The sequence below is a fragment of the Fringilla coelebs genome, assembly GCF_963513975.1.
Source record: "Fringilla coelebs genome assembly, chromosome: 12".
Taxonomy (NCBI): Eukaryota; Metazoa; Chordata; class Aves; order Passeriformes; family Fringillidae; genus Fringilla; species Fringilla coelebs.
In genome coordinates, this window is record NC_140038.1 from 22,338,278 (window position 1) to 22,354,514 (window position 16,237).

The 16,237-nt window shown below is 41.0% G+C and overlaps 1 protein-coding gene across 2 annotated transcripts; it reads right to left on the reverse strand.

Moving 5' to 3' along the window:
• Positions 1-942: 942 nt before the first annotated feature.
• On the reverse strand, positions 943-14,084 carry TUBGCP4 (tubulin gamma complex component 4). Of its 2 annotated transcripts, XM_084213455.1 has the most exons (18): positions 13,992-14,084; positions 13,747-13,875; positions 13,062-13,184; positions 12,622-12,675; positions 12,109-12,165; positions 11,477-11,556; positions 10,648-10,849; positions 8,566-8,731; positions 7,306-7,430; positions 6,569-6,619; positions 6,095-6,200; positions 5,665-5,772; positions 5,302-5,440; positions 4,640-4,817; positions 3,742-3,876; positions 2,588-2,704; positions 2,030-2,169; positions 943-1,730 (listed from the first exon to the last, which is right to left on the reverse strand). In XM_084213455.1, the coding sequence occupies exons 1-18, from the start codon at positions 14,067-14,069 to the stop codon at positions 1,718-1,720; spliced, it is 2,001 nt and encodes a 666-aa protein (XP_084069581.1). In that variant the 5' UTR covers positions 14,070-14,084; the 3' UTR covers positions 943-1,717. The 2 variants fall into 2 exon arrangements, with proteins under 2 accessions (XP_084069581.1, XP_084069582.1); XM_084213456.1 differs by lacking the exon at positions 6,569-6,619.
• Between the last annotated feature and the right edge of the window lie 2,153 nt (positions 14,085-16,237).

Genomic DNA, 16,237 nt, shown 5'->3' on the forward strand with positions numbered 1-16,237 from the left:
CCATTAGCAGAAGTTCAGGGCCGTAGCATTTCTGCTTGTTGGGAAGAATACCATGTTATGTATTCCTCCAGTTTGCTCCAGTTGTTGTTTTCTACGAATTTCATTAAGGTGCTGTTGAAGTCTGTGCTAGAGATAGACACAAGAACCTTGGACAACTAAACTACTAGGAGACTGAGGTACAAAGAGTATCTAAGTGCTGTGGATCTTTAAATGGTAATGGGATAAATCATCTGCTTTTGAGCTGCTGCATTCACATCTTAGTGGTCAGCTGGTATAAAGGCCAAAGCTCTTCACTCAAACAGTGCTATAGGCTGAAGCCCTCCCTCCATCCTCACACAATCTTTAGTCCCTTACTTCAAAAGTGTAAAGTTTTTCTCAATGTGTATTTCTTCCTCTATCATTTCATGGCTTGGACAGTTGACTGTGTTGCTCTGTAAATCCCACATCCAAACTTTAACACTTTCTCTAGCTTTCTAGCTTTTTCCATGGTCAAGGGCTTTTAAACCTTACATTAGGTGCAGTCCCTACCATAAACAGCTGTAGTGTGTGGAAGGTGCCAGGTCTTGCTGGCTGTTGTTACTGTGTCTTCCTGAGTGAGCAGAGAGGATTTTTTTCCCCCAAGGACATGTAACTTCAGTGTGAGCTGCAGCTGTGTGCAAATACCACCCCTTTGAGGGGAAGGCTGGTTTCCTGGCAGCATTTGTGTTCAAATTGGGAAACCTAATACAACGCCCCAGTGACGGACTGGAGGCTTCTCTTTTGCCAGTCATTCAAATGCACTTGCATCAAGATGGTCTATTCGTTATAGCAAGGCTAGGAAATCTTGGTAACAGGCAAGAGTTCCTGCCAGATCCTGCTCTTCAGTGACAGACAAGGCCATGTCATGCTATTCCCTGCGCATTGGGGTGCAGACATTGGCAATACTCCATATAATTGCACGACAAGATATTTTTATTTGGGTTCAGTAGGGTAGTCACTAGTAGTATTCTAAATAGTCTGGAATGAGAACAGCACAGGTGAACATCCCAGGTAAGCATCTCCTTACCATTTTCCTGGCAGCAGAGGGCACTTTCTACTCAAACAGGGCAAAGCTCCTGTCTTGGCAAGTGTAATTTTAGCACATAAACTATTAAATTGTATAGAGAAAGCATGTAATATCCACTGTGTCTCCACGACCTATGCACATATACTAGACTAGTGCACTGCATGAGAAGAGACTTAAAAAAATCTATTTCTTCTCCCCTCCCCCTTCACCTCAGTTGAAAATTGCTACTGCTGTTTCATTTACCGGCTGGTGTTTGATTGGCAGACATTGTTTACTGTAAATCAGCTTACTACACAAGTGAAACTTCTGAATACAGTCAAAACTCCATTTGTAGCCAAGAACAAAATTAATTCCTCCATACTCAAACTTGAAATGGAACACAGTCCAGCTGAAGAGTCCAGACATCTAATTCTGGTTTTTCACTTTCTGAAGAGGTTCAGATTGCCTCCCTGGAAGCACTTTTAAGTATATGCAGGGCTGCAGAAAGCATATTTAAACGAGTTCAGAAGAAATGGAATAGCTTTCTGTAATTGCTGGGCAGCCTCATGTAAGAGGCAATTCCTGCCAATTCCCTGTGAAACAGCATTTCATCAGGCAAAAGCTGTCCAAGAGCGCCAGTCTCCAGTGCTTGATGCATCACTAGTCACAGCCTGAAGCAAAGGCCTTTAGTGCTTAAACTCCAAAACTGCAAGAGAAAGGTACAGTATTAGCTAAGTGTTGAAAGTAATTCCCTTTACCAACCCACACCAGCATTTTCTGGCCAATATGAGCTAGCAGCTAGTTAAACTTTCTGCCAAAGGGAACTCAATGGGAAGAAAGCATATGAAACCCAAAAATGACCATATGCGGATTTGTTACTTTTCTGTCATAGTATTTATCAACACTTATACTAAGTCAAAATAATTATAAGCCATCAATAAAAAATTACTTTGTACTTCAAGTACCTCAGGATAATGCTACAAGCAACCCTCAAGATATTCCTACCTGCCCAAGGTTCCTCCAGCCTGGGTGTAGTATTTGTTATAATCCAAGCGTAGCAGCAGTTGAGCTAAGTCAGAGTTTATCTGATGATTGCGAACACTAGAGAGAATCTTGAAGAGAAGTGATGACTGACGACTGAATCCCTACAAATTTAAACATGTCAGTTCTGGGCCTTCTCAGAAGAGAAGGAAAACAAGCATCTCATCTCTGTTTCTGCCTACACAGTCCTTTAACAGCCTGAAGAAGAGAATCACTGCAAGAGATGTGATGCTTGTGGTCCAGGATAAGGTAAGGTGTGAGCCACAAGAACTCCTGGATGTTAGTTATACAAAAGGAGGGGTAGACGTACCAACCTCTGCCTCCTTTCTATTCCATTATCTGCCCCTGTTCTGCCTCTCTGTGCACACAAAATTTCCAACTCAAGAAAAGTTGATTAGGTAAAATAATTACAAGCACTTACACAGAACGTCTTGGCTTGTTCTAGAGCTTTTAAAGCCAAGATACCTGCTTAGGCAAATGTTTGCATGTGAGGAGAACAGATCCACAGAAACATAGATTCACCTTCACCAAAATACTGAGTTGTGCAGCTCCCCGTTCATCTAAGGGACCCAGATTCTGACTGACCAGAGAACAAAAGCTATGACAAAGATCCAGAATTTCATTTAAGCAGTGGAAAACCTACATGGAATAAAAAGTACAAATTAATAGTTGAAACAAAGTTTGTACACAGAAAGAAAGCAGAAAAGTTGTAGCATTCATAACAAAGATGTTGCTGATACTGTATTTTTTAGTCAGGAAGGAAGATACTGATGTAGCTTTTTTTAAAAATATTTTCTATGGAAAAAGGATTTAAATGTTATGCTGCATCTACCCTCTGCACCTCCCATAACCTTTTGCTAACTTTTCTGGGAAAACAGCAATTGGCACGAACCATCCAGATAGGCACCGGAGTTGCACACTGGCGTCTCTATCCAACCAGCAGGTCATCACTGCAGTTTTGGGATTAAGAAGGCAGGATAAAGACCAACAAGAGCTGTGGCTGAAGGCTTTGGTTTCACTGTTGGCTAAACTAGGAATTTCCATCGTATCAGTTTTCTGACTGGATAATTACTATTCTGACACCTTTATTCTGTAATAACCTCATAGATGAGCACAGAGACGTTGTGTTTCATTGAAACTAACCTTCTTTGCAAGTGTTTTTGTGAGGCTGTTTATAAAAATACTTTTTTTTTCCTTTTTTTTTTTTTTTTAATGAAATTAAAAAGACCCTAAGTTCATTCAGGAACATCTCAACTATTTTTTTTTCTTAAGTAGAAAAGGGAATTTTTCCTAGTCTAATGCATATCAGTATGAATCCCTCAAGGAATACAGTTCCCAGCACCATGCTTATTAGTTCTTCTTTAATAATATAGCCTGTGATAAAAACATAGTGATAAAATACAAATTATTAAGGTTAACTGAACACTGAAATAAGCTTGACTTAGAATTGCCAGGAATACAGCGTTCACACTCACCAACTGTAAATTAGATGATCTTAATTCAATTATCAGTTATAGTTTATACCTGCCTAACTCCTAGAATTGTAGTCTGCAGTCTGCAGGAGATTATCACTGATCTGTTTTAAAAGATGTGATTTGTCATACCCGTTCAAAAAGGTGTGTTTCTTAGGGCACTTGGATAATTGGTAGAAAAAGGTGAAAACAAGACCTACTTACAGGTTTTAGAAGGATGAAAGACTGAGCCAACAAATTACTTAGGAAATGATCATGAGCCAATCGTATACTCTCAAAATCTCTTGTGGCATTTATCTGCTGCAGAAGCTGCGAGAACTGAGACTCCAGTACATCGACCTGTTGAGTATGTGAAGATACCTCATTAGTGGTTTGAGGAACTGGGAGTGCTTCAGACCAGCCAGAAGTTTGGAATACGAAACTTACTTTCCTTATTGCTACTCTTATGTTAGAGGCTGAGGATCCCCTTCTTTCTGCCTGATGAATGAATTATGTACAAGAGCAGTACATAATATGGAGTATACAACAATTTTTGATGCCTAAGTAATATCTAAGTAGAAAGGGAAATGGTCATTTTCTTTAATTATGTAAAGGTATATAGCTAGCATGTAGACAAAGGTATTTGATTGTAGTAATTTCTGAATTTTATACTGGGAGATACTATTTGGAATCTTAGGGCAAAGGCTGTAGTACAAAAGCTCAGCCAGATCACTGTGGAGAATTTAGAAATCCAGGCTCCCTCTCAATTCTTTAAAAACCAAACCAACCAATCAAAAAAGCCCAAAACTTAACTCAAAGTAGAGTTTACTTAAAGAGGCCACAGAAGGAACCAGGGTGATATCTTCAGTGGTTTCTCAAAAACATTTAGTAGCATTAGAGAGCTACTAAAGAACTCCTCCATTTCACTGATTCACAAGTCCAAAAACTTCGTAATTGTAGCAGTAGTCTGGGAACTTGGAGCAAGCTCTATACTTGCAAAGAAAATCCTGACTTCCTTAAGGTACAAGGAATCAGATACCTGAGATAGGTCTTCAGTGCTTCCTCCATGCATTTCTGCCAGTTTCTGATTAACTGATAGTTTATCTTTCTCTGTAATACTGACCTGCAGATAATACTGAAGATTGTCCACAAGGAAAGCCATGTGATCCCTCAGACGCCACTTGATGGCATCTGTTCTATTAGATTTCAGGTGTTTACGTTGCATCTGGAGAGCCCAGCAGTGCTGTAGCTCAGCCTGGACTCGTCGCACACTCAGCAGGTATTTGAACACAACATTGTACCTACAATCAAAAAGTACAAAGTTGTTTAAGACTAAAATCTTCCTCTGTTACTGGAGAATGGAGTTACTAGAGTACTGGAGTTACTGGAGAATGTAACAATGCAAGACTGGAAAAAGAAACAAGAGGTGACTGCCAGTAGTTAGGGCCAGTCAGGTCATGGTCCATGTGCCCCATGGCACATCTTGCAGAGTACGATTTCTACTTGTATTGATTACTGACCTAAAAAAATGGTGTAAAGAGGGGAGCTGTTGATAAAAACACTGTTAAAGTAGTGCTGTTTGCAAATCGGTGCAGATCTGTCAGCATCTTGCAGGTCTTACTGTCATTACAAGTACTTTCAATATGATTAAGTGGAATTTTAAGGTTCAGGGAGCAATAGCTCTACCTTTCTCTCCACAGAGAATATAATCCCCCAACACACTAGTGAATGGCTCACATCAGGGAACATACAGATGAATATAGAAAGACCATACCTAGTACTTACTTCTCGAGAACTGCAGGAGTAAAAAGAATGTGCAGTGGCCATTGAACTTTGTAAGAAAGGCCCAGAGCTGCCCATCCAGATGTGGGGGCTTCACGTGGAGATAATTCCCGGGAAGGCCCTTCACGAGTCTGAGAAGTATCTAAAAACAAGTAAGGCGCTGAATTATGTTATCTTCTCAGTCAGTGCAAGAAGGAAAAGGGAAAGAAGAGAATTAAGAAGAGCCAAAGTAGTCTAGGCCATCACGTAGGGCAGTAAAGGGAACAAAATTATACTTCTTTAACTTGAGAGAAGGGTAAGTAATTGATTTAAAAATAAGGTCACCATCTCCCCTCTTAATTTACTTCTAAAAATGCAAGTAGATACCTTTATGTTCCTTTCCATGATATTCAATGGTTAAGTGAAGAAGAGGAAGAAGGTTGTCATCATCTAACAGTACCTTATGAGCAGACTGCTGAAATGCAATGTTGACATCTGACAACAAGAGAACATGTATCAGCACAAAATGATGGAGCTAATGCTAATTTTGCACCATTAATTATTTACTCTTGGTCCTAAAAGACAAAATTAATGCACTATGGACACTCTTTTCTTTTAATTCCAGTTTCAAATACCTGCTATCACAAGGTTTCTGAGAGATTGTTTTCACTCGCTCTCTGAGACATTGTAATTCACAAGTGCTGTAGTTTCAAAACTAGAGAGATAAGATAGAACTTTTCTGTACTGGACATGGCTTACCAGTTTCCTGCTATTACCACAGTGAGGCCAGTTTGGTAAGCAAATAAGCAACACTCACCATGTTCAGTTACAGCTGTAGGTGGTGTCTTTAACATGTGCTGTGCGGTGTCAATGAAGGCCTGAAACAGCTCACCTCTTCCCAAAAGGTAAAAGTCTTTTATAATCTGTGGAGATAAATTTGTTGTACCTAACATACCAAAACCTGAGCAGAAATTTTAAGCATCCTAGATGATAGCACCCATTTTTATTATTTGGATAAGTGCTGTTTCTAAAGACAGCAGGAGAGCTCTGAATTTCATTCACTGACCAAAAAGTCTATGCTGCATTTGCTTCAAGATGCAAAGTACACATACCCCTCTAACTCTGTCTTTCGCCAAGTTCTATCAGTGTATGCTCAATCTTGAGACTGGAAAGTGAAAACAGCTTTAGCTAAATGAAGAAAGCCCAGAGTGTAAGGCAGTAAAGTATTTAATAGAAAGAAAGAAGGGAAGAAAGAGCTACTTTAGCAAAAAAAAACTAGCAGTTGGATTACCTTCAGTTGTCCTAGTAGATCCGATTCCTCCACCATCAGTTTCCAAAGATGCTAGTGAAGAAACAAAAATCAAACGAAACAACAGAAACCTCCCCTCAGGATTATCTCGGCCATTCAGAGAGAAGAGCAGCTGCTGTCTTAGAACACTTGTGATGCATACAAAAAGAGCAACTATACAAAATGCTATATAAAGTACAAGAGAACAGAGTTAGATTCCTGTGTAGCAGCCCATGCTACCAGTTAAAATTCTTGATATATATTGGCAAAAAACTCTGCCTAAGAAACCTGAAGACCTGTGACAAAAAAATGCAAATTCCTATGAAACCAGTTCTACCCCAGCTTTGTTCTTGATTCTCTAACCTCCCCATTTTCTTAGGTTCTCCTCCCTGCCCCAAGTGAAAAAAAGGTTCAAAATTGCCAAAGCATCTACACAGAAAGATGCCATCTATTATGCTGAAAGCAAATGAAAAGTTCTGAAATTATTTCAAGTGAAGTAAAAAAAAAAAAAAAACACCCCAGAATTCCCTTCTTTCCCTCATGAAAGAGCATACTGTTTGTTAATGTCCTTTTGTCACTAGAAGTCTGGTTTACACAAAGCTCTGAGACCAGTTAGTACAGCTGCACCATTGACATGTTTTTTCAGTCACTGGTACTGTTGAGCTCTCTTCTTCCAAGTCTTTCACAAAACTTAAAAGCTTCTCAGCCTGCATAGTAGTTACCCTTCCTAGGATGCTCACCTCAGCAACAGTGCTCCGTATCCAGTCAACCACTGATTCAAAGTCCACCAAACTAAAAAGTGGTTGCTGCTTGAGTCGATGTAGCTCTGCTGCAAAAGTGTCCTCCTGGTTTTTTAGGATGGAGCCTATGCAGTAATGAGAAGAATTTCAGAGAGTAAAAAGGGATGCCATTTGGAGACATGCAGGCAGAACAGAGGAACAGAAAGGCTGTCTAGGCAGCACTGTTTCAGGTCTGGCAAGGAATGTGAAGAGACTTCAAAGTACAAGTACCGAGGTATAACACTACTATTGTCATGTACAGTTGCAGTATATTCACTTGCCTTGGCAGTGCTGTGGTATCAGTAAAACCCCCAAATATTTTCTACATAAATGGTTGCTGCTAAAAGCTCTTTTTTGAGGACTGAGCTAGATCTTCAAACCCACAAACTTTTCTGCGACATTAACCAGCTGGTTTGGGTCTCCCCATACCCCTGCCCCTTTCAAATCTATCCTACTGCCCCAACTTGGGAACTTTGTGGTTTTTTAACCAACTGAGCCAGAAGACCAATTTTTTCCCCCTTGCTTCTGCTACTGCAAGAAAACAGTCCACCTGAATTGGTCCTTTGTTCTCCGTAATATGACTCAAGTAATTTAAGTACTTTTGCATAGGCATGCTCAAGGTAGAGCCACCACAGCAGTCCTCCCCCATTGGCATAGGAATGTATTTCCCAAACCACCCTCAATGTAAACTTTTCAAGGTCTCAAAGTGAACCATCAGCTAGAAATTTCTCTCCCTTGCTGTCTTTAAGGCTCCATATAATTGTCTTTCATAGCAACTTTGGGACCACCTTGCAAGTGAATCTCTCACGTTTGTGGATGCAAGTTAATCCCATGACACCATTCTGTAACATATACACTCAGAGCAAGATGTGCCTTTGTGTCTGTTTGCAGCCTTTAGGGAGAGAGATGCAAACTGAAAAGAAAACAAGGCCTTTTCAATCGCTTTATCCAGAGCAGATCACATGGTGTCTTGCTGCTGGAAACTTGGAGACTATGTTTGGAAAGTGTTATCTACTCATCCTGTTCTTACACCGCTCCCTTGGAATCGATCAGAAGCAGAACACTGGGACTACTGCTCTGTCCTGGCACAACTATCCATGTAGTCTGAAGAATAACGGCCAATAGTCAGTGACTGTTGAGGAATTCGTTAATGTGGCATTTTGGAAACTATGTGTCAGTCACTCATAACTGAGCAAAGGTTGCAAGAAAGATGTTCCTTACCTTTTCTGGTCAGGTTAACATTCTGATTCTCAAACATCTGAACAGATTCTCCCACAAAGAGGATCTTCTCAGCAACCCGTACAGGAATGTATGAAGGCAGCATTTCTACTCTCAAAGAAAACTGCTTTAGAGATGGAGCTAACATGTTCTCCTCCTCAATCAAGCGCTGCCAGAGACACCAGGGAAAAGAAATTAAGTGCAAAACAGTGCCAGAAAACCAGATAGAAAAGGTGTATAAAGGGGTGTGTGTGAGGGGGCATTTAAGAGAACTGGAAGTAAGCAGAAAGGTAGCAGAACTGATTTGTATCAATTAAGTAAGCCAGTATTCTTCCTTATACTTCTGGTATCTGAGCAGATCTCCTTGGAGATATTGCTTACATCAGAGTGCAGCAGAAGTGGGGGGAAAGATGCTAAAACTTTGTGGAACAGCAACAATTTGACTGTATTAAAAGGTTAGGTTACATAAGAAAAGGGAGGGTTATTGCAAATGCATTACATCAGTCTTTTGCTGACATAAAAATGTTAACTAGCATTACCAAAAATAATCCTCCCCTACACCCATTCCTATGTTTCAACACTGTTAAAACACTTGTGATACAGGCCAAATATAAATACCTCCACGAGTGAGCAAATAGGATAAAGATACAAATGCCTGCTAGCAAAGATAAGGCAATTTTCTCAGTTCCCATGAAAGCTGTTTTAGAAATATACAGTAAGTTATCAATTTTTTTCTGAATGTTAAGGAACTCCAAGTATGGAGACAAGATCTTCCTACAGGAAAGCAATTTTAATAATCTCATCTGGCTTTCTTGTTACTGGAGAATTAGTTTCGGTGGTCCATAATCCAGAAAAAATCACCCACAGTTTTGAGAATGTTTGCCATCTACAAAATTCTTCATTTCAATAGGGGAATTCAGTAAAAATTTGTATACTGATGTTAACAGGTTGGCAATTCTTTTCTTAAGATTCTAGCGACACTTTTAGATGAGGCAATACCCAAGTATTTTATCAATCTATTCCACTAGAACTCAAGAGTTCTTATTTTACTCTTTGTCTGAAGAATTGCCAACACTGTTAGTTGATAATACTGAAGAAAGAAGTTGCTAAGTCTACAATTTCCACCATGGACCTAGAATACTCAAAAATTTTCAATTCCTTTATCCAATATAGTGAAATAACAGATTTTTCCACTAACTGCCTTTTAAAGTTTTTCCCTGTTTTTCTATGGGTGTAGTCCATTTTTAGCAGAGACTGTTGGCACAGGGCACTCAATTAGTATGGAACACAGAGTTTCTGTGTAGTCACAGAAAAGCTGCATGCACCACTCTAATTCCATAAATGCCCATGAAATGTTTTCTCATCATAAATTAGAGGGTGAATTTAGAGTTGAACTTGCTCCACACTATTCTCTATTTAGACACTATTCAAATGCTCAGTGTGGAAGACTACTCCATTGAGAAAAGTGCTTTGCAAAAGGGCACTCAAATGATATAGCATGTACAGGAAGTGTTACCACATTTCACCAGTGTGCTGGCAGGTTGCTCCCTTGCTTAGCAGTCCTTTGACTCTCACATAACACATTTTCTACCAGTAATGTCAACAGCATTAACCTGTTACGTAACATTTGCACAACTAATGGTTGTGCAAGAAAGGCACCTGACCCAGCTGCCCATAGAAAGTGTGCAAATCAAATCAACAGCCAAGTTCCCCACACCCTGTTCCTTGCAATTGCTCACACTACCACCAATGCCTATGCTAAACAGATCAGTGTTGACCACAAGGACTGAGGAACCAGTCAGTCAAGAGCATTGGGCATGCAGCAGTTCCCATTACTTGACATCAGCGTCTACACAGATTCCATCCATAGGGCTTTCTGCCACGGGGTTATCCAGCTGTGCCAAACAATAGGTTCTGTCCTTTAGGCCTAGCAGCAACCTATTACAGTATTATTTCGATTTACCATCCTAGAAGGTTTCAGTATATATCTAGTCTAGCATAGTTTGCACCAAAGTAGAGTACAATACACATCTTCTTTAGTTCACTAAGAACCAAAGATGCCAAGTTATGATTTGTAGATCTTACCAGGTCCTGCAGTTCTCGTAGCTGTTTTCCTGTAAGCCCCCCAATTCCTAAGTCATCGTCATCTTCTTCAGGCTGGCTAGGGACATTTCCAGAAGAGGGGCCTTGTTTGATAAAGAACTCTTCATGTTGGTCTAGTAGCAATCCATGCAGCATCCAGGCAGAGAGCTGCTTATACATGACTCCATGACATACAGCCAGAATCCTGAGGTCAATGAAACAGTCAGTCAGGCCTTTGCACACAATAATCAAAACCGCATTGTATGTTGTTCCAGAAAGTCCAGTTGGTCAGCCAGGCAGTGTGGCAAGTACTAAATGCCTAATGTGGTATTTTATATCTTTTTGTTTTTAACAAAGAAAGGTGGACAAAACTAGAAGGTGCAAAACTAAGTTAACATATCCTCTGAATATGTGGCTTCTCTATGGAAACCTGCTAGTATACCAGAGGTATAAGGCTGCAATGGTTGCTGTTTCTACTCAAAAGGACATTTTAAGTAGTTTGACTTTTTCCACAAGTACATACAAACATCACAACACTCACACAGTCACATTTATCATTTTGAAGGATCAAAGATCAGTGATATGCAAAACAAAGAAGAAAAACCTGGGTCTGAAGTTTTCTATGCCCTTAACCTAAAGTATGGAGAAAGGCTTAATTCTCACCACAAGCCTGCTTTAGATAAATAATGGGGATAGTGACAGTTTTTCCCTGCATGCTACTCCTACTTTTATGCCATGCAAGGCTGTTTTGCATGTACTGTTTCAACAAGTAAGAAACACTTTGACACTAACTCCAGAAGAATGATGTAATAATTTTACTGGATCTACATACTTCTCAAGAGCACTGCGAACAGGAGGCAACCCTCCACAGCTATGTTTGTGGACAGTCTCCAATATCTGGCACCCATGAATCTGCAGAAAGAAAAGGTTAGACTAGATCTGTTATTTGGATATGTATTGACCTTTTTATACATTTAAACATTACACTTTCAGCTAAAAAAAATGCCTTCACAAACTGAACAAGTCTTACAGAAAGAAAGGTGCAACATGCTGCGTGTAGTGATTAAAAAGGCCTTCTATGTGTGGCTCTACACTCAAGCTTCTGTCAATACTTTCCTTTAAAAAAAATGTAAGCATCTCTGGATTCTTATAACATTAGCCTCTGTCTTTTTTATTTCAAGCAACAACCAGAAAAAACAGATTCAGATAAGAAAAATTCCAACCACCAGCATCCTGTCCTATAAAATTCAAGACATCAAAGACTATCCGATAAGGGAAAAATTCAAATACAGTGTAAATGAATTTGTAAAATAGTCTCAATACTTACAGTAGAACAAGTAATAGGGCATCCATTACTGGAACTACATCATTTTCTAGTATTAGAAGTCTGGGATGGGGGCAGAAATTACTTTATCAGTTAAAGAGAAAATCTGTTAAGAGAAACTAGCTGCAACTTTACTGTACCTTCTGAGTTTTGATCTGTTCCACCATAACCATCACAGAGGGGAAGAGTAACTGAAACTGCAGAACAAGAAGTGAAATACTGATTTAGGTTGTTATGTAAGGAAGAGAGAAAAAAACTGTACTTGAGTAACTGTGGACAGCAGCTGAACACAATAATTTAATAAAACTATTATCTGTGTTTCCTCACAAATTAGAAACATGACATGCAAATCTCCAGGAAGTATGTCTTCCCTTCACTGGACCAAGATGCACGAAGTTGCTATATTCCAACAGTAGTTCAGGCTAAACACGGTCAGTGAGGAATGTATAAGGGTGAAGGTGGAGGACCTTAGCTTTATGTTGAAGTGCAGGTGATCCTCTGAGCATGATTAAGGGACTACAGATATAGAGGCATTAGACAGAAATGGCATGACATGATGGAATAAGCCTCGTTTAACCCACCCACTTTCTTATTAGACTCAATGAGAGATAAGAGCAAGCAGAGAACACTACCTCCTTAATAACATGACATACCTGGTCCAAGGAGTAATTAACATGTGAGATGGAAAGATGTGGGTCAGCCAGAAACTATAAAGATAAAGCAATAAATGAAGATTAATTATCACAACCACTGGATGGTGACGCTACCCAAGGTATGACAGCTACTAGTCTAGCAGATTAAGCAAAACCTCTACAACTGAAAACAGAAGCCACAATAGTCTGAGACAGCACTGGGCTCTGACAAAGATGGAGCCCTTACTGAACTCAAGGAAGAGGGGACAACACTTAAGAGGACGAAAAGTAATTTACAATGGCATCTCACAGGAATAATTTGGAAGGCATCCTTAACATGGAAAGGAAAATACCTTGTTTCATCTTAGAATCTACTACTCATATATTAATTGCAGAAATGACAAGTTTTCACAATCTGTCAGCAGCACTACAACCTCTTCTTCTGTATCTCTCTCCTTTACCTCTTGTTCTAGGTCAAGTAATGCCTGTCGATAAGGCTGCAGCACTGAATCAAGACCTGTACAGAAGGCTCTCAAATAAATGCCATGCAATCCACTCTGGTTTTGCTGAGATGGATGGTGATCCTGAAACCAAACAATAAAATCTGCATCAGCATCCTCCTGCAACTCTGAAGAGTAACATAGTATCTGTGCAGTATCACAGCAGTAGTCAGTGCTCAGAACATGTTGATATGCACCTTAGCTCACCACAAAGTGATTAAAAAAAACAAATACAACCTTGTCACAATGAGAGTTACTTGAGAACACTTATATTTAGCTCTTTTGTGGACCTATGAAAGTGCTGGGAGCCACTGGTACCAGTGCTTCTTTTCACTTAGCTGTGCCTCTTGGATCTCAAGGGTCTTCGCAAATCATGAGGAGACAGTCATGAGCATCCCACTCAACTGACAAACCCTGGCCAGTCTGCTGTGGTCAGAAATTATGACAAGACTTCTCCAAGAACAGGATTTGATTCATTCTTCATTGCTCTCTACCCTCCCTTACAAGCATCGCAGAGAGCTTTCTGGAGCTCTGCTCGGTGCGAGCGCAGGTATGGGCCACGGGCCACTCCTGTATCCTGGGCAGCTTGGCCTTACTGGCACCTGCCGCGCTCTTCCCGGAAAATACCTCGGCCCGGCGGCCCCACCTGCTGTTGTACGTGTCCCGTGTACTGCTCCACGAATTCGGCGAAGCGGATGTAGTCGGTGCCGAGGCGGCAAAGCCGGTTCAGGACACTGGTCTCGCTGGGGTGCAGAAACGGCAGCTCTTGAGACACCTGGAAGGGGAAACAGGGGTGACGGACGGACGGACGGGCCGTGCAGGGTGGAGGGCAGGGACCAGGCGGGGCGGGAGCGGGGGCCGGGGTGGGCTTTGCCCGGGGCCATGCCACACCTGGAGGCCGCCCCGCTTGCTCCAGGTGAAGGCCGCCCCTGGATACCCGCTCAGGGCCAGCAGCAGCTCATGGATCATCCTGCCGCGCGGGGCCGCGCGGGCTGCCGGGAGCAACGCAGGGCCCGCCGGGAAGGGCGGGCGGGCGGGGGGCGCAGAGGAGATGGGGGGAGGTCGGGCCGCGGGGGCGGCACGGCGGAGCGCGGCGTGAGGGGGGGCTGCCGTGAGGGGGGGCTGCCGTGAGGGCTGCCGGGAAGGGCTGCCGTGAGGGGGGTGCCGTGAGGGGGGTGCCGTGGCCCGCTCACGTCCTGACCGCTCCAGAGGCGCGTTGGCTTTGGCTCGCGGCAGGAGGACGGTGCAGTAACGTGAGTGGCTGTGGTGTCAAGTTCCTGTTCGAGAGGTCCCAATCCAGGACAACAGCAAATTCGCAACCTTCTATGTGGACTTGGTTTCGGTATGCTGCAGTAGGTTTCTTCATCGGTTTCGCAGGTTATCTGTCAGTGTTTTATCAGTGCCAGTTTTACCTTTCTCTCTTTATTATGTATTGCTTTCCTTCACTTCCTGTTGTATTCCGGGTAGTCTTTTAATCAAAACTGTCTACTTTAAAAATTATGAAGTTATTCAATAAAGTGGTTTTTAGCAGCCTCTCTTTCATTTCCCCCCCTATTTTTGACAGTGTTTTTCTCTATGTGCATTTTTACTCTTCATTTAGAAGAAATGATTGTTTAGTCTTAAGGGTCATCTAATTTTTATTTGGTTCAGCTTGCCACAATAAGGTCTGAAATGTAGGAAGAATATGGGCACATGCTATCTATAGCTATACAGCTTTATGTGTAAATTGGGAGCCCCAACATTATTGTTTATCATGTATGAGTATAATAAAACAATCATCGTTCTGTTGACAAACCTTCAAGCGTCATAATAAAGACTGAGGAGTTGGGCTAGACATTTGTTATGCATCCTTGACATAAATATCACAGTATATATTTGATCTGGAAACACCTGCAAAAGAACAGATAACAGTAGTTTATTTAAAAGATTTTGGTGCTCAGTTTCTCTGGGAAGCCTAGTGATTAGTCATTAAGGTCAAAAACTTAAAATATTTTTTTTACAGGATTGGTTGCTCAAATTTTGAAATGAGAGAAAAATAGGTATCTCTATAATATTTGCAGGGCCATCTGACTGGTGCTCATTCAATATTAAGGGGAAAAAAAGACAAGGAACAGGAAAGGCAATAAATTAGACACATAAATACACAACTTCTTATAAAAACGTTTTGCAGAGTCAATAACAAACACCAGAAATCTTAAATCAGGGGAGCTGTTAGAGGTACCATTGAATGCGACCTTGAAGAGGTTCAGAAAGGTTCTTTGATGATATGTAATAATTGTGTTTTATTTTTCTTACCAGAATAAGATGTTTTTGAGGGAGGATTGTGCCACAAAATGAATTCTGCATTCCACAGTCTACACAGAAACATTATTTTAAATGTCTTCTCATTGCATAACTTCCAAGTGGCCACATGTGAAGTAATGCAAATGTTAATAAATAGAACCCTAACTGTATTGTAAAACCTTTTGTTTTGTAATTTATGTCTGGCATTCCCTAATGTAGCTATTTCCGTAACCACTGAATTATGTCTTCCTTTAATCAATTAGGTTCTCTAAGAATGTTGGGTCCAACCAATGATCGAACACCACCTTGTCAACTAGACCGAGGCACTAAGTGCCATGTCCAGTCTTTCCTCTAACACTTCCAGGGATGATGTCTCTACCATGTTCCTTGGCAGCCCATTCCAATCTCTAATCACTCTTCCTGGGAAGAAATTCTTCATAATGTCCAACCTAAACCTGCCCTGGCACAGCTTTAGACTGTGTCTTCTTGTCCTATTGCTTGTTGCCTAAGTATATATAGTAAGTAAATGTACTTTTTGATGGGCTCATGGAATCACTGAGTTTGGAAGTGACCTCTAGAAGTCTCTAGTCCCACCTTGTTTCCTCAATATCAGGTGAACTTGAGCGGGTTTGTCCAGGACTATGCCTAGTTAGGCTTAAACTATCTCCAAGGGCAGAGACTCCACAACTTCTCCAGGTAACTTGTTCCAGTTTTGGATCACCTTTATAATACAAGTATTTTTTATTTTGTTGAAATGGGACTTTTTATGTTTTTCAGTCCATTGCGCACTGATTCTTGGCATATTCTCTTGTGCTCTCCTCATACATCAGAAGCTCCAAACCCTTAATCAGTTT